General features: G+C 40.9%; 1 protein-coding gene across 1 annotated transcript in view; it reads right to left on the bottom strand.

The window, feature by feature from the left end:
• Nucleotides 1-19,782, bottom strand: part of SCFD1 (sec1 family domain containing 1) — a 177,437-nt gene that overhangs the window by 94,632 nt on the left and 63,023 nt on the right. Inside the window, exons 11-12 of the mRNA XM_089691176.1 lie at nucleotides 9,586-9,725; nucleotides 6,684-6,774 (exon numbers count right to left, since the gene is read on the bottom strand). Of these exons, the coding sequence (XP_089547302.1) occupies nucleotides 6,684-6,774; nucleotides 9,586-9,725 (231 nt within the window). The remainder of the gene's footprint in view (nucleotides 1-6,683; nucleotides 6,775-9,585; nucleotides 9,726-19,782) is intronic.

Below are 19,782 nucleotides of genomic sequence, written 5' to 3'. Positions count from 1 at the left end.
TGTTCTGTACTGTACTATTAAGATAAAACTGGGGCTATAGATACACTTTAATGATACATGCAAAGAAGCCCATATATATATATATATATATATATATATATATATATATATATATATATATATATATATATAGTATGCACATGCATGAAATAAATTGAAAGCATAATTTGCAGTTCCACAAACATATTAGTTCTAGTCAGTAATGATTTTTAGTACTGCATGAACTGGAACTTCTTTACGTGTTATATAAATTTTCTGTACATGTCATTTTAAGCAGATCTTTACCCTCAAATATATTATCTCTCCTCTGCACCGCTCCACCAGTCTTTTGCACAAATAATGCTCTTTATTTACCTATTTTTTCCTCAGTAAATTGTCTGGCCTCACCCCCACTCATGAACACACAGTATCCTCCCTTAGCCTCCTGGGACATGCATGTCACATATCCCAGGAGGCAAAGCCTTTCACTCATTAAAGGAGGGGGCAAGTCTAGCAGCATGCCAACTGAACCCAGAACAGCTTGCAGCCTCTCAATGATGTCAAATCAATACATGGCAGTCTGGGACTGAGCACTGCTAGGAGAGAAGAGGGTCTCAGCAGGACACTAAATCTGCTGGGAGGGAGGTTATCTGTGGCATGCATTTGTATTCAGCTCCCTTTACTCTAATACCACTAACTAAAATCTAGTAGAACAAATTGCATTCAGAAGTCACTTAATTAGTAAATACAGTCCACCTATGTGAAATTTAATCTCAGTATAAATACAGCTGTTCTGTGAAACCCTTGGAGGTTTGCTAGAGAACATTAGTGAACAAACAGCATCATGAAGGCCAAGGAACGCACCAGACAGGTCAGGGATAAAGTTGTGGAGAAGATTAAATCAGGGTTAGGTTGTAAAAAAATCCAAAGCTTTCAACATCTCACGGACCACTGTCCAATCCATCATCTGAAAATGGAAAAAGTATGGCGCAACTGAAACCCTACCAAGACATGGTTGTCCACCTAAACTGACAGGCCGGGCAAGGAAAGCATTAATCAGAGAAGCAGCCAAGAGGCCCATGGTAACTCTAGAAGAGCTGCAGAGATATACAGCTCAATTAGGAGAATCTGTCCACAGGACAACTACTAGTCGTGTACTCCACAAATCTGGCCTTTGTGGAAGGGTGGCAAGAAGAAAGCCACTGTTGAAAGAAAGCCATAAGAAGTCCCATTTGTAGTTTGCGAGTAGCCATGTGGGGGACACAGCAAACGTGGAATAAGGTGCTCTGGTAAGATGAGACCAAAATTTAACTTTTTGGCCTAAAAGCAAAATATGTGTGGCCCCCACCATGAAACATGGTGGTGGCAGCATCATGTTGTGGGGATGCTTTTCTTTAGCAGGGACAGGAAAGCTGGTCAGAGTTGATGGGAAAATGAATAAAGCCAATACAGGGAAATCTTAGAAGAAAACCTGTTAAGAGTCTGCAAAAGGCTTGAAACTGGGGCGGATGTTCACCTTCCAGCAGGACAACGACCCTAAACATACAGCCAGAGCTACAATGGAATGGTTTAGAACAAAGCATATGCATGTGTTAGAATAACCCAGTCAAGGTCCAGACCTAAATCCAATTGAGAATCTGTGGCAAGACGTGAAAATTGCTGTTCACAGATGCTCAACATCCAATCTGACAGAGCTTGAGCTATTTTGCAAAGAAGAATGGGCAAAAATATCACTCTAGATGTGCACAGCTTTTAGAGACATCCCCAAAAAGACTTGCAGTTGTAATTGCAGTGAAAGGTGGTTCTACAAAGTATTGACTTGGGGGCTGAATACAAATGCACACCACACTTTTCAGATATTTGTAAAAGATATTGAAAACCATTTATCATTTTCCTTCCACTTCACATTTATGTGCCACTTTGTGTTGGTCTATCACATCAAATCCCAATAAAATACATTTACGTTTCTGGTCGTAACATGACAAGATGTAGAAAATTTCAAGGGGTATGAATACTTTTTCAAGGCACTGTAAGTATGGGTTTAAAGAAAAAAAATGGGGGGGGGGGGTGAAAATCTGTTTCAACAAGCCCAATTCAACTTCTTCCCGATGATGCCTTCCGGCCCTATGACAGGATCTAAATGCTTGAAGACGGAGGTGGGCATTCCAAAGATGTGGCCATTGTGATTGGCAGTCACAGCAGTCAAATGAATGGAAAGCTCCCGATCTCAACTATGCATGAGAAGTTTTACACCTTGTACTTACCCTGCTGGTCTGATCTGTTACACAGTTAACTTAGGCAAGTAAACATTATAGTAGGTTTTAAAATTGCATGTATAGAAGGTGCATTAGCTTGGTGAAACTTTTATCAATATATTGTCCATGAACTGAGGATTCAGGACACAACATGTACAAATAATGTGAATAACTTTTATTCTGATCTTAAGATACCAATACATTGCGACAAATCTAAGGAAATAATTAGTGCATTATTGCAGATGCCCTTGGCAATTAAATATCTGATCTCCGGTCAGATGATGATTACCTGACTAGGAATGCAGTTTTTAACACTGTAAATAGAAGTGTGGTAAATATTGAGGCAAGATTACTAACCTCATCACTCAATATCAATTAACTACAATGTCATTGTTAGGAATGGACTTGCCAGTAGTGGTGGGACTCACCTGACTTGTGGGCTGCAGTACCAGGGCTGGCCAGCGGGTGCTCCCAGCAATCAGAGACTCAACCCTGCAGTCAGCCAAACACCTGAAACTGCTTATGCAGTTGTATTTAAGTGATGGCCAGACCTGCAGTCTTTGCCTTGGTGTGTGTGTTTTTCCTGGGCCCTGTATCTTGTAATCCTGCATTCTTGTTCCTGTTCCTGTGTTCCTGCTAGTATGTTTCCTTGTTGCCAAACTCTGCCTGTTCTGATTACGCTGACCCTCTCCTGCTCTGACCCCGGCTCGTTCCTGACCATCCCTCTGCCTGACCCTCTGTACCACGCTGCCCGCTACCTGCTGAACCTGGCTTGTGACCCCGACCATTCTCCGCTTGCTCCCCCTGTACCTACCTGCCCGATTGTTATTGACCCGGCCTGCCTGACGACGCTTGCATTGTATGTACTGTTATCTGTGGGTGGTTTGGTTTGGTTTGTTTGCACTGTGTTATGTTTTAGTATTGCACTGCGTTTATGTTTGTATTGTTAGTGTTAATAAATTATATTGTTTATAACATATCTGAAGTCTGCGTTTTCCTGCGTCAGTCACATACCTCTGGTCATACCCGGGAGCCCTGACAGTCATACACTGATCAACCATAACATGACCACCCATAATATTTAGCAGGTCCCCCTTTTGCAGCCAAAATAGCCCTGGCCTATAAAGGCATGATCTCCACTAGACAGAGCATCACATGGCCTCCACTGGCTTGCCTTCTTTCCATACTGTATTCTGGTGCCATCTCCTCCCCAGGTAAGTGACACACACATACTTGGCCATCCACATGATGTAAAAAAAACAAGGTGATACATCAGACCAGGCCATCTTCTTCTATTGCTCTGTGGTCCAGTTCTGATGCTCACGTACCCATTGTAGGCACTTCTGGCTGTGGACACGGGTCACCATGGGCACCCTGACCGGTCTGTGGCTAAGCAGTCCCATCCATACCCAACAAACAGCAATGCACTGTATGTTCTCACACCTTTAGGAATCAGCATGAACTTTTTTCTCCAATTTGTGCTACAAAAGCTCTTTAGTTGGATTGGAGTATATGGGCCAGCCTTTTACAAGCCAAGTGCATCAATGAGTCTTGGCTGGCCATGACCCTGCCCCAGTTCAACATTTTTCCTTCCTTGGGCCACGTTTGGTAAGTCCCGACCACTGCAGACTAGAAACATCCCTTAAGATAGCGCTTACAATTTTACCCTTGTCAAAGAAACTCTAATTTGTACGTCACCATTTTTTTCTGCTTTCAACACATCAACTTCAGGGACAACATGTTCACTTGCTGCCTAACATATCCCACCCACATTCATATGCCACTGTAATGAGATAATCAATGTTATTCACTTTATCTGTCAGTGGTTATCAGGTTATGGCTGATCAGTGTAGTTTAGTTATAATATTTACTATTAGTTCAAATGATGACACTGAATGTTGGGGAACATACACTATATTGCCAAAAGTATTGGCACGCCTGCCTTTACACGCACATGAACTTCAATGGCATCCCAGTCTTAGTCTGTAGGGTTCAATACTGAGTTGGCCCATCCTGTGCAGCTAGAACAGCTTCAACTCTTCTGGGAAGGCTGTCCACAAGGTTTAGGAGTGTGTCTATGGGAATGTTTGACCATTCTTCCATAAGCACATTTGTGAGGTCGGGCACTGATATCGGACAAGAAGGCCTGGCTCACAGTCTCCACTCTAATTCATCCCAAAGGTCAGCACTCTGTGCAGGCCAGTCAAGTTCGTCCACCTGAAACTCGCTCATCCATGTCTTTATAGATCTTGCTTTATGCACTGGGGCGCAGTCATGTTGGAACAGGAAGGGGCCATCCCCAAACTGCTCCCACAAAGTTGGAAGCATCAAATTGTCATAAATATCTTGGCATGCTGACGTTCCCTTCAATAGTACTAAGAGGCCAAGCACAACCCCTAAAAAAACAACCCCACACCATAATCCCCTCTCCACCAAACTTTACACTTGGCACAATGCAGTCAGGCAAGTACCGGTTTCCTGCCAACCACATAACCCAGACACACCCATTGGATTGCCAGACAGAGAAGCATGATTGGTCACTCCAGAGAACACATCTCCACTGCTCTAGAGTCCAGTGGTGGCGTGCTTTACACCACTGCATCCAACGCTGTGCATTGCACTTGGTGATGTAAGGCTTGGATGCAGCTGCTCGGCCATGGAAAACCATTCCATGAAGCTCTCTACGCACTGTTGTTGTGCTATTCTGAAAGCCACACAAAGTTTGGAGGTCTCTAGCTATTGACTCTGCAGACAGTTGGTGACTTCTGCGCACTGTGAGCTTCAGCATGCGCTGACCCCACTATCATTTTAGTGGCCTTGCTGTTGTTCCCAGTTGCTTCCACTTTGTTATAATACCGCTAACAGTTGACCGTGGAATATTTAGTAGCAAGAAAATTTCATGGATTGATTTATTACACAGGTGGCAACCTATCACAGTACCACACTTCAGTGAGCCCCTGAGAGCAACTCATTCTTCCACAAATAATTGTTGAAGCATCTGCATGCCTAGGTGCTTTATTTTATACACCAGTGGCCATGGAGGTGATTGGAACACCTGAATCCAATGATTTAGAGGGGTGTCCTAATACTTTTGGCAATATAGTGTACATGCAGAAGATTAAATAGTGCTATTCTTGTATAAGTTGTCTCAAAGAATGTCAGAGAGTGAACAGTGAAGAATAGCCTTTAAGACTACACTCACATGGGAGAATCAGTAGATTCTTGCCTGCGATTGCAGATGCTGCATGTGCACGCACAGTGTGCAAACGGCTGCGACTGTCAGCTGAGCCTATCAGATTTGCACAAATCAAATGGCAGGCACCATTGCTGTTCACATGTAACAGTTCATCAAAGCAGCTACATGTAAACAGAGCCTCCAAAAGACCAACCCTGGATGCAGCCAGTGCATGCCCAGGGTCGGTATTTCTGCACTGTTTTGGCCACAGGCAAACTGGTAGCAACTAGCCATCCAGTTTGTATGCAGCCATATCACAGACTGTTGCTGTGCCCAGAGGTGGTGTTTAGCAACTTCTGAACACAGCAAAGATATCTGTGGCTAAACTGCCGTAGAAATGTAGCCTTAAAGCTGTTTCAGTATTGTAGCGTAATAATAAAGGGTTTACAACTATACCTGTTCACAGTACAGAACACTAGCACACTAAATGTACAGTAAATTGCAGGAAATGAGAGAAAAGGTGTATTCTGTATAAGCAGAGGGAAAGCATTGTTGTTTATGTGTGTTGCCAGCTGTAGTGGAACATAGGACATAGGAAACTGGATTCTGGCCACACAATGAGAGGTTACCCCCAGCATGAATGGCAATGAGGCCAGGCTAGAATGAATGAATGAAAAAAAAACTGAAGCGCCCACATCTCTAGATCTAAATTTTGATCTAAAGATTTCACTAAATCTAACATATACCTTACATATTTTTTCACATTATTTTCAGATTAAATATTATTGATTTTTGATGAGTTTACTTTTGGGGCTTGTTGAGTGTGCAATCTGTTGTGGGTGTCAATATAATCCTAACATCCTCCCCCCCACCCCGACCGATATTGCAAACGCAGTGTGTTCACCTGCACTAGATCTCATAGTTCCACAGTACCATGCGATCTGGTGCAGTGTGTTTTTGAAAAGTAGTGCACAACATTTGGTGAAATCCAGTGCAATTACAGCCCATTAAAATGAATGAGCTGAAAATCGCCCCAAACGGAGTCGCGAAGGAATATGGACTGCGTTCCTTTCCAATTCAGGTGTGAACCGACCCTAAAGGTAATTTGCTTTTCAATACGTTTATGCTCCAGTCACTTGCCTACTTTTTATTATATCTGGCATTGTAGCTCTTATATAATGGATATTTTCACAGCAACAATTTGCCACTAAAATGAAAAACATTAAAATTAAACGTACTGCATATTACAATAACAGTGATTGAAAACTCCTTACCATTATGGTTTTGAGTCTTTTAACTTCATCTTCTTGATTGCGGTAGGATTCCAACTCTTGTTGCACTGACTCAGCAACTTCAGGAAAGGGGCTATGGAGAGTAACAGAGATGACTCACAGACTGTGTATATCATTGCTAACAAGCATAGGTTGAGGTGGGCCAGGGGAACTCTCCTTCTAAATTACAGGCATGTACAGCAAATCATTCTTAACCACTTATGGACTGCCCACAATGTATTGCGGACAGGCGGCAGCTACAGGGCGACATACTGGTACGCTGTTCTGGCTGTACTAACACAGATGGACGCCGCACATCTGCTTGGGTGCGCAGCGCTACACCCCCCCACCCGGAATGTGGATCCCGGTAATCAGGACCCAGTGGTTATGATCACAATGCTAGTAAAGCTGTTATGAATCAATCTGATTGGCCCACAGCTCTCATATGGTATATGGTTCAATCACAGCACCCTGTACCATGTGATTAGCTGTATCCAAACACAGATAAGTAGTATTTTGAACTGTCACGAAATGATCCCATTCATGACAGTTCAAAGAAAGCGTTGCATTGCAGGAGAAATAACCTATATTGCTCCAGGCTAAGCGTAAAAAAAAAAAAAACCCTGACAACCCCCCCAGAGTAGTACAATGCTACTGCAGCAACATTGAACTGCTCTGATGAAAGTATTTTTATTTTAAAATAATAAAAAAATAATGTTAAAAAAAATTAAATATCAGATATAATTTTTGTCACGGGGATTTGAAAAGAAAAAAAAAGAAAAGAAAAAATCCATTTTAGTTTTCTTTCTTCATTTTCCCACACTTGTGGCATTATTTTCCAGATCTCATTTGTTGCCACAAGTTTTGGGAAAATGAAGAAAGAAAACTAAAATTTATTTTTTCTTTCCTTTTTCAAAACACTGAAAAAAATGATATCTGGAAAATAATCACCATACCTCTCATCAAATTCATTGGGGTGTCTACTTTCCAAAAAGGGGTCATTTTATGTGCTTGGCATTTCAAGACCTCCAAAACTGTGATAGGTAGTGAGGAAGTGACATGAGGAAATATGTCCTTTGAAAGTCTGAAGGTGGTCAATGGATTTGGGGGGCCTGTATGTGGCTAGGCTGCCAAAAAGTCTCTCACATGTGGTATCCCCATATTCAGGAGAAACAGCAGAATGTGTTTTGGGGTATTATCCCACATATCCCATGGCATATGTGAGCAATACAACTGTGTGCAGAATTATTAGGCAAGTGAGTATTTTGACCAAATTATCATTTTTATGCGTATTGTCCAACTCCAAGCTGTATAGACTTTAATGTTTATTGATTTAAGCATATCAGGTGCTGTGTATTATTTATTTCAGGTACTTATATAGTGCCGTCAGTTTATGCAGCGCTTTTACATATATATTGCACATTCACATCAATCCCTAACCCTCACTGGACATACAATCTAATGTCCCTAACTCACATTCATACATACACATACTAGGGCCTATTTAGACAGGGTCTAATTTACCTACCAGCATGCCTTTGGAGTGTGGGAGGAAACCGGAGTACCCAGAGGAAACCCACACAGGCACAGGGAGAACATGTAAACGCCAGGCAGGTGGTGCCATGGTTGGGATTCGAACCAGCGACCCTAGTACTGCCAGGCGGAAGTGCTAACCATTTAGCCACTGTGCTGCCCTGTGTATTTGTGTAATGAGGGAGGGTGTGGCCTAAGGAGATCAAAACCCATATCAAGGTGTGAATAATTATTAAGCAGCTTTTTTTGAGATGGGAACATTTTTAAAGTATTTCATTTAGTTGCATAATAATTCTGACCAATAGTTGCCCAATAATTGTGCACACATAGATAGTCTCCTAAGAAAGCCAAAACCTCACTTTAACTTTCTTAAATATTCAAGTTTAAGGTTTATGAACATTTTGGATTGACCGAGATCACTGTAGTTGTGCAATAATGAAATGATTCCTCAAAAATACAACTTGCCTAATAAAAGCGCACAATGCACACATTTGCGTGACAACTTTGTGTAAAAAAAAAAATATTTTTCAAAAATTTGTGGCAAAAAATAAAATCTTCCATGGACTCAACATGTCTCTAAGCAAATTTTCTGGGGTGTCTTCTTTCCAAAGAGGGGTCATTTGGGTTTTTTTTTTGTACTGCCCTGGCATTTTAGCACCTCAGGAAATGTGATAGGCAGTCAGTAAGTAAAATCTGTGTAAATTGCAATATATATACCATAGTTTGTAGACACTAACTTACACACAAACCAATTCATATACACGTATTGGGATTTTTTTTTTACCAGACATGTAGCATAATACATTTTGGCCTAAATTTATGACTACATTTTAGTTTTTAGATTTTTTTGTAGAACAGAAAGTAGAAAATGTCATTTTTTTAAAAAAGTTTTGGTCTTTTTTCATTTATATCACCAAAAAAAACCCAGTGGTGGTTAAATACCACCAAAAGAAATCTCAATTTGTGTGAAAAAAGGACATAAATTTTGTTTGGGTACAGCATTGGATGACCACACAATAACCTGCTGAAATAGCGCAGTGCCAAATAGTAAAAAATGGCCTGGCCAGGAAGGGAGGAAAAAACCTTCCGGGGCTGCAATGGTAATAAAGTATTAATAAGCTATCAATATCCTAAAAAAGGAATCTCTTGTTTTTTGGATTTGTGTTAGAATTTATGAAAATACCTTTTTTTAATAGCACACGCTATACTTTAATATGTTTATTATAAAATATTGGGATTTTAGGGATGAGCACCATAGGTTCATACAAAGTTACCATGCAAGGACTTGTAAATGTAACAAGAAATATTAAAATATCAAAAAAGTGAAAAATATGGGAACAAAAAAGTACAGATCCAGTATTTCTCAACACACCTGCCTTTGTGTTTTTGCCAGAACTTATCGGACACAGTTAGATCATAAGACTTTTTATTCTTCTTCTTTGGCCGGGCTCCAGAAGGGCTACTTTCTGCTGCTGGGTTCTCTTCTAGATTGACTCTGTTAAGGTGAAAGTCCTATAACAGATGAAAATGTGAAAGTTATGGCAGCTCCACATGTATCTCCCAACAAATTACTCAGTATGTTAAAAACACACGAAAAATCCAATCTTTACAAAGACCAGGACTTTTTTTTCAGAGTAAATACGTGTAGGGACTCAAACACGACCCCACAACCTGCCTCCATCCCACACCCTCTCCAATCTGCATCAAATAGTGGGTGTGGTCAAATTTCACTAACAGTGGGAGGGTCTTAAAGAGGCTTTAAATACCTGGTGTGCATTACGTACAGAGTGAAGAGTTGGGGGGGGGGGTTACACAGAGTGTAGGGGTGCACTACATACATATTGCAGAGTTAAGCTTTTCACAGCTGCTTGCCTCTGCATCCCCCATCCACATCTCTTCAGCTCTTGCCTCTGTTTGCAACCCCCCATCTCCTCCCCCCCCCCTTAAAAGCTCAGCTCCCTTTGTTGCTATATTAAGCTGAAGCACCCAGTTGGCTCTAATACCTTCCTGCACACTGTTCAGAAGGTGGCTACGCCTCTCTCGCTTGCAGGGAGATCATCCAGTGGGGGTATCAACACCTGCATTGAACCTCAGGTACCTGCATCTCCCTTATTGCAATCCTGCACTCAGTGGGAGCCGCTGGGAAACAAGCTGTCACTTGTAAACACAGAAGCCTGAGGTCTGTGTTTACAAGTGACATTGGTGAGCAGGAAGTAGAGGACGAGCCAGAGGTGGTGGAACTGTGTTCCACCAAGTTACAGCTGACAAAAAAGCCTTGACAAAGAACTTCTATCAATGTCAGCCACTCATCACAATATGTAACAAAACACATACAGGATAATTCAATAAACTATTTGCAACACTTTTTCTGGTATTAGAAAGAAATGTGTCCAATTCATGAAAGCACTGGGACATTTCTGTTAACAGTTGACACATGTGACAGATTCAGATAGTTCTTATTTGCTATAGTTACAACAAATTCAAAATAAAATACCACCAGTTCGTAGATAACAAACTGGAAAAAATTAAGACCACTTTAGGTGGTGTATAGACAGGCCAGAGTGCTCACAGTGGGGCCCCTGTGTAGGAAAGAGAAGGACATGCTTGCGTGTGACCCCCCCCCCCCCCATTACCGGTTGCTGGATGCCAACAGCCGAGCAGCTTCACTGGTTGCTAGAAAGCAAACCACCAGATTCCAGAATCCTAGAAACCAATAACAGGGCTGAAATTTGTCAGAGGATGGAGTCTGCTAGGTGATCTTGAGAGACTAGTTCCCCATCAGGTTCAACTTCCTTGTGATTGACAGTGGACAGATTACATAGCTGTTAGTGGCTATAGAATTTGCCCACTGTCAGTCACAAGGAAAGTGAACCTGAAGAGAAACGAATTTATCAGCTTCCCCATCAGGCTTTACCCACTGTCAAGTTAAGGGGAGGTGAACCTCATGAGGAATTAATGCCATCAGGCTCTGTCCACCCAAATAGCTAAACTCAACACTGCAGACTGGCAGATGTTCAGTTGCTGAACAGTCTCACCCACTGAACCTGCCTGATTGACTGCCAGTGTGGCTGGACAGGATGCTCAACAAGGGAGCTCTGTGTTACTGAGCTGCACCAAGATTGGAGCAGCGTCCAGGATGGACACTCCGACCTAGGTGTGGCTCCCCCACCATGTGACAAATCTGTAAACATGTATACATCTCATACATGGAAGCTGCATTGTGGCTTGTCCTACCCTTTTCTCCCCTTGCCCATATACAGAGAATTTTGTATTCTGTGAATGGTTTACAGTACATAAAGTATTCAGTGAAAGGGCAAGGAGAGAGAACGGGTGGACAAATGACATGTTGTTTCTGTGTATGAGAATCACAGCTAGACACAGTGCTGAAAATATGGAGAAAGCTAAATTATCCAGCCTGGATAAATGTAATAAAGAAATTACAGCAACACTGTGACGAGTGGCAAACACCTTATGAGACATAACCTTTTCTTTTACACTGCAGATTAAAAAGAGAAAAAAATATTATATGGAGCGTTGCTAAAGATGGAGGGATGTTTGTAATGTTGTCACCACTTTGTGGTATTTGCCTTTGTTCAATGTTTAAATACTGTTTAATCATAGTATGCAGTTCAAGATTCCCCTCCTCTTTTTGAATATATTTATTTGTATAATCACTTTTGCCTTCTAGGGAAGAAAGTATATTGTTTAATTTGAAAGTTTGAGATATCTTTAAATATAATTCAACCCCAACAGTGCTTCTCTAGAACTGTATTTAGGACTTATTTTGACAGCTTCTTGGTCTTCTAGATACATGTTCTGTAACAAACTCTGGAGCCTTCCAGAAACAGTCATATTTATTCTGAGATTATTACATTTTAATTGTATACAGGTCTACTCCATTCTTATGCAGCCTCTGAATCATATGGTTGCTCCAGAATATATTGAAAGGGTAACTATACTTTTGTTGAAAGAAAAGAAAACAATCTTCTCTTGTTGATTAATGTACATTGCTTGGATTTTAACAAACTTTGTTTCAAATTCGTACAGGTTTCTGCTCTGAATCAAAAGCTGCTTGTTGTATGTATAGTGAATCTGAATGAGTGACTTTTTCATTATTAAACAGCTGATGCACTTGTAGTGTTCTAATGAGGAAAGTGTAGTGCTGGCATTCTTTTAGAAGCAAGTCCTTTTGTAGTATATCACCAAAAAAGAACTTAGAAATCGTTCTGTAACCAATGCCATCAGTATGTTTTGCAACAATGAGGTTGCAAAGGTCTTTAGAGAGCTCTATGCATTTACCATCATGAGATACTGCTTTTGTGACACCTTGGTAATGAGACACCTTTTTATAGGCCATCAGTTGAGACTGAACCAGCTGATATTAATTTGCACTGACAAGGGGCAGGATTGCTTTCTAATTACTGACAGATTTCAGGTGGCGTCTTGGCTTTCCATGCCTTTTTGCACCTGCCTTTCTTCATGGGTTCAATACTTTTTCCCTGTTTCATTCCATTTTATTACACATAACCCAATTTCTGAACATATTTGTTTTTGTATGTATGGGTTGCATGGGTAGTTTGATATGTGGTGAAAATGTAATGTCAATAGCACCTTTAGAAATATATTTACTGAGAAAAATGGTGACATATTCAATACTTATTTTACCCACTGTATGTGTTATAGAGGGCTATTTACTTTTAGACAGTTTAAACCATTTTAAAACCATTGTGATATAGCTGGAAAAAGAAAATTAATTTCAAAACATAATTAACATATAACTTTTCCATAAGCCCTAGCACAAGCATGTAGCACTATGAGCATAAGAGATCTCCAGTTTTGAAAGTCTAAGGTCTGGCTAGTTGAAAGTGTTGGCAGTGATGTTTTCCCAGTACCTCCATGTTTATCTTTCTCAAAGCTATCTCTTAAAACAGGTGAAAGTTATGTCTTTGCAACTGTTCACAAAAGGGGGTAACAGAACCCATCTCCTATTAATTTAATGAAAGACAGGATAGCAGTCAGCTCAATTAGTCTACAATAATAAAGCGGAAAGGACTAGATCAGTAGTATCCTGTTGTTATCACAACTTAAATCCAAATTAATTAACAGTTTAGGATTAAACAATATAAACGTGCAGACTGGTCAAAGCACAGCTAAACCCAAGAACAAAAATGTCCACAACTTAGATGTTGTATCTAAATTATCAGGATAAGTACATTAAATTCAGAAAATACCTGTTAATCATCCCACAAATGCAGGGTCGTTGTCACTTTCTGTGAGATGAAGTGAAATCTACATTTTTATTTGCCTCCTTAAAACTCTGTAAACTACAACAGCCTGCCACCATGTCGGAGATGAAGGGAGAAGGATGTGTTTGTAGTCCAAATCAGGACAGCAGCCTAAGGTGACAATGTTGCTCCTAAACCAGGGGTAGGCAACCTGCGGCTCTCCAGCTGTTGCAGGACTACAAGTTCCATCATGCCTCTGCAAGTCATAGCTGTAACTGTCAGTTTTGTAATGTTGCAATGCCTCATGGGAAATGTAGTTCCACAACAGCTAGAGAGCCCCAGGTTGCCTACTCCTGTCCTAAACAGATACAGTTAACGTGGGCATGGACACCCTAGAACAACAAGGTGAAAGTAAAGTATAAAAAAAACAAAACTAACGCCACCACAACATCTAAGTACTGGTAAGCTGCAATATATTACATTTTTGATTTTGGGCTTAGATACACTTCAGTAAAAGTTTTGAAACCGGTGGCAAGTTCTATTAGATGAGAAAGAAAGTGGGGATATTATGCCAAACAAAAGAGCTCTGGAACTGTAAACTTTATTTTCATTGCTGTCTTGAATTTGGACACAATCCTGGTACATATAGTACAAACCTGGGATAATGATGATGGCAGAGCAACTAACATACTCCAAAAACAGCATATTCACCATTATTAATAAAGTATCTTTCTTTCAAGTATTTTACAAAGTCACAGTAAAGGAGAGCTGCACCTTTTACAGCAACATGCACTCAAGTGTACAGCCCCAGCAAAAAGAGCTGTACAAGTTTTCCTATCTGAATTGCATACACTCCATTTCTCCCCGTGGTCCTTCTGGATCGTGCTTTGCTCAATCCCAAAGATTTTTCTCTAGTAGTCAGCCTATTACTGCTTTACATGCTGTGAATAAACACCAAAAAAGGAGGGTATGTTCTCTGTCTACCTCTATCACATTTCAAAAGTGGCAAATAGTTTATAGTGCCCTACTCACTCATACAGAGCTCTGACAGATACTACCCACCCACACAGACACAGAATCTTACACTACTGACATGGAGAAAAATTGTCAGAGAGCCTTTCAAGCAGACAACTCCATTGACAAGGCTGCTAAGTGGTAAGGCAGAGCTACACGTAACATTTCCACAGTTCCTAAAAGAAAAAATGACATCACCATGACAATACAAGGCATACTAGCATTCACTATTGTTTATATGTGCCCACCACTCCAGGGAAGAAGCTTGATCAATATAAACGCTAGTCAGCTATATCTCCAATATGGCTAAAGTGATTGTAAAGGTTATAATTTAATAAAAAAAAAATATCCCTACCTGCTCTGTGCAATGGTTTTGCACAGAGTAGCCCCGATCATCTTCTCTGAGTACCTGTCTAGTGGTCCTAGCTTCTTCCCATTGCCGAGCGCCCCCATTAGCCAGCCTCTTGCTATGGAGGGCACTCAAGCAGGCTCACATTGTCCATTCGCACACAGAAGGTAGCTAGGCTTGGCCCTATGGCGACCCCCCCACACACACTCTCTCCTCATTGACTCACTGGTTGTGGTTGACAGCAGGAGCCAATGGCTCCCGCTGCTGTAAGAGCCAATGAAGAGAAAGATACTGGGGAGGGCTGCTGCTCTTATGCACATCACTGGATCGAGGGTGAGGAGGGGACTGCACCCAACCTTCTGCCTTTAGAACCACTTCACAAAATGTCTCTTTCATTTACCCTTATCAAAAGTAAGGCTGGACTTAGGTACCAAAAACACAACTAAATAGATAAAACACATTATTATTCACATACTGATTAAAAATGAAAAAAAGCTCATATACAATAAAAAACATTTTATCAAAAAGAGTATAGTTCTGTGTAATTAAAACCTCTATACAAATTACCCCATATATATCAGACCAGACGTATAAATATATAGAAATAGGTCTGCCACAAAACAAAGCCGTGTTGCATAAAAATATATTTCCGTGTAGAGTGTTGTTTATACATGGAGATGGGGGTCATGCGACACCTTTCTCAGACATAACAGGTCTGCTTCATAAGGGAAATATTCAAGATCTATCCACAAAACTCATATAAAATACATAGGCATTATGAACCAACAGGAAAAAATGAATCAAATCCTTGTAATGATTAAATGGATTTCACAGATTTACGTGTATATATATATATATATATATATATATATCTTTTTTTATTCTTTATTTAGTGGTATGACACAGGTACAATAAAAAACGGTAAAACTGACAGACAACAATAAATATTAGCTACAGCATACAATGCTCTATAAAACAGGGCCATCCAAAATAACTGCCCAAGGTTTAGTGGGTAAATGGACCATCGTCCATAAAGCGGGGCTATGGCTGTTACAGCATGTCCCAATGGCTACAACAGGAAAGAGCGAGTCCCATTAATGGTCATGAAGGGCCGTTGTCAACTGAGGTAAAGACTAAGGAGAGGTAATCTGATATAAGTATATTTACCCTAGGTTCACATCTGTGCGGGTGGTGCCGCTGCGGATCCGCACGAAAATCCGTGCAGCCGCACCACCTACACAGAGAAATGCTGACCCGAGGGCGGGTGGCATTAGTTCTAATGGCACGCTGCCCGTACTGGAAAACGCAACCGTACTGGGAAAGGAGGTTCCCATGCGGGTTGCGTTTTCCAAAGAAGTGCAGGGACTTCTTCTCTGCATGTCACGGGCACGGGAGTCCATTCAAATGAATGGGCTCTCGTGCCCGTGCTAAACGCAGCCCGCACGGCCGCATATATGTGAACCGGGGGTTAAAACCAAGTGGGTCTTATTTGAACCATAAAAACCTACCACAGGTAAACTCAGGGGCAATAAAGGAAAGACTGAACCAACAGAGCCGCTATGTGGACTGTGGTTCTCAAAGAAGTCACATATATAACACCCAAAATTAGAGTATAAAGTAATGTATTAGAAATAATTTGACTTTGGTAGTAACCACTCAGACTACCTATGTATGGCTGCCTTTAATTAATTTTCTAATTTGGAGTGTTATATACAGTATGTTTCTTTTTTTTCGTGATTCCAGTCCAAACAGCAGCTCTGGTGGCCTCATCTCTCTTTTGTTGTCCAAGAGCTTTCCTGTGGGAGGTTTTTAGAGTTCAATTTCTGTCAGGGTTGGTTCAAATACAGATGCATCTCAATAAATTAGAATATCATCAAAAAGTTAAATTATTTTAGTAATTCAATTCAAAAAGTGAAACTCATATTATATAGATTCATTACACACAAAGTGATATAATGCAAGCATTTCTTTCTTTTAATTTTGATGATTATGGGTGACAGCTATTGAAAACCCAAAGTTCAGTATCTCAGAAAATTAAAATATTGTGAAAAAGTTCAATATTGCAGATTTATGGTGTCACACTCTAATCAGCTAATTAACTCAAAACACCTGTAAAGGTTTCCTGAGCCTTTAAATGGTCTCAGTCTGGTTCAGTGGGTTACAAAACCACAGGGAAGACCGCCGACTTGACAGTTGTCCGGAAGACAATAACTGACACCCTCCACAAGGAGAGTAAGTCACAAAAGGTCATTGCTAAAGATGCTGGCTGTTCACAGAGTGCTGTATCCAAGCATATTAGTGGAAGGAAAAAGTGTGGTAGAAAAAGGTGCACAAGCAACAGGGATAACCGCAGCCTTGAGAGGATTGTGAAGCAAAGGCCATTCAAGAATTTGGGGGAGATTCACGAGGAATGGACTACGGCTGGTGTCAGTGCTCCACACACATGTATCCAGGACATAAGGTACAACTGTCACATTCCTTGTGTCAATCCACTCTTGAACCTGAGACAATGTCAGAAGCGTCTTACCTGGGCTAAGGAGAAAAAGGAGTGGTCCAAAGTCCTCTTTTCGGATGAAAGTAAATTTTGCATTTCATTTGCAAATCGAAGGTCCCGAAGTCTGCAGGAAGAGTGGAAAGGCACAGAATCCAAGTTGCATGAGGTCTAGTGTGCGGTTTCCACAGTCAGTGATGATTTGGGGAGCCATTTCATCTGCTGGTGTTGGTCCACTGTGTTTTAAGTCCAAAGTCAGCACAGACCTCTACCAGGAAATTCTAGAGCACTTTATGCTTCCCTCTGCAGACCAGCTTTATGGAGATGCTGATTTCATTTTCCAGCAGGACATGGCATCTGCCCACACTGCAAAAAGTACCAATATCTGGTTTATTGACCATGGTATCACTGTGCTTGATTGGCCAGCAAACTTGCCTGACCTAAACCCCATAGAGTATCTGTAGGGTATTGTCAAAAGGAAGATGAGACACCAGACCCAACAAAGCAGACCAGCTGAAGGCCACTATTAAAGCAACCTGGGCTTCCATAACACCTCAGCAGTGCCACAGGCTGATCGCTGCCATGCCGCACTGATGCAGTAATTCATGCAAAAGAAGCCCTGACCAAGTATATAGTGAATACTATACTGTATATGGACATACCTTTCAGTAACCCACCATTTCCATATTAAAAATCCTTTTTTATTGGTCTTATGTAATATTCTACTTTTCAGAGATACTGAATTTAAGGTTTTTACTAGCTGTAAGCCATAATAATCAAAATTAAAAGGAAGAAATGCTTGAAATATATCAGTCTGTGTGTAAAGAATCTATATAATATACGAGTTTCACTTTTTGAACTGAATTACTGAAATAAATTAAATTAACTTTTTGATGATATTCTAATTATATTAAATATTGAGATGCTCCTGTATATTTACAGTGTACTGTATATACAATATCTAGGGGTGGCCGAAATGTTTCGGCCGAAAACACCCCTATCAGCAGTTGGCCAATATGAAAAAAAGCACCAATACAGGTGCCGAAAATAACAATAACCCCGCCCCCTCGCTGCCGCCCCCCACCCACTGCTGCCATATCGGGCTGCCGCTTGGTAGTTATCAGCCTTACCTGAGGAACCACCGAACGATTCCGGTGCTGGGCATAGAGTTCAGTGAAGGAAAGATAGCCGCCACTCATCTCTATGCCCTTGGAGGACCGGAGCGATATCACTTCCGGTTCCGTCGCCTTGTAAACAAGGCCATTTTTTTTTAAAGCACTAGATCAATGCTCTTTTTGATCTAATGCTTTACATTGTAGAGGAGAGATGTGGGGTCTTATTGACCCCACATCTCTCCATAAAGAGGACCTGTCACTAATTATTTCTAGCACAAGGGATGCATGCATTCCTTGTGATAGGAATAAAAGTGATTCCATTTTTTTTTTAAAGTAACAGTGTAAAAAAAAAAAAAAAAATTAAATGAATTAAAAAAAAGTTCAAAGTGCCCCCATCCTCGCACGTAGTGGTGAACACATACGTAGGCCACGCCCACAAAGTAAACGGTGTTCAATCACACGTGAAATATCGCCACGAACTTCAGAGCAAAAGCAATAATTCTAGCACTAGAACTCCTCTGTAACTTTAAACATATCTACAGATTAGCAGTGTAGTGTTACCCATGGAGATTTTTAAGTACCATATTTTGACGCCATTCTACTAGTGTGCACAATTTTAAAGCATGACATGTTGGGTATCTATTTACTCATTGTAACATCCTCTTTCATATTTTACAAGAAATTGGCTATATATGGTTGATTTTTTTTTTTTGTAATCATTAAAGTGTATTTTTTTTCCAAAAATATATATTAATTTTTAAAAACAGCCCATTTCAGTTTTGGTGTTCAGTCAAGTGCATTCTGAATTTTCAGTTTCGGTACCAGAATTTTAATTGCGGTGCACCCCTAACAATATCCATTTATAATTACAACTTTCTGTTTCATGCTACTAGATATACCTAAAATATTCTCCTGATGAAGCATTCCCAGCAATGTTCGAGAAACACATTGGGGTCGATTTACCCTAGGTTCACATCTGTGCAGGTGGTGCCGCTGCAGATCCGCACGAAAATTCGTGCAGCTGCACTACCTGCACAGAGAAATGCGGACCTGCGGGCGGGTGCTATTAGTTCTAAAGGCACGCCGCCCACACTGGTAAACGCAACAGTACTGGGAACCGAGGTTCCCGTGCGGGCTGCGTTTTCAGAAGAAGTGCAGGGACTTCTTTCCCTGCGTGTCATGGGAGTCCATTCAAATAAATGGGCTCTCATGCCCTTGCAAAATGCGGCCCGATCAGCTTCTAACTTCATCTTGCTCAGGTAAAGGATAAGTTCACCTTTGGGAACATGTTACATATTCCACCTGTTTTTAGGGTGAAACATGTAATGTGTTTCCATAGCTGCAGCCGCCACCCCCCCTCCCTCTGACAGATGGT

This window comes from Staurois parvus, unplaced genomic scaffold (genome assembly GCF_062004578.1).
Source record: "Staurois parvus isolate SC_StPar_1 unplaced genomic scaffold, SC_StPar_1.0 ptg000553l, whole genome shotgun sequence".
NCBI classification, from domain to species: domain Eukaryota; kingdom Metazoa; phylum Chordata; class Amphibia; order Anura; family Ranidae; genus Staurois; species Staurois parvus.
The sequence above is the reverse complement of the archived record's forward strand: the minus strand, read 5'-3'. Positions and strand labels throughout refer to the sequence as shown.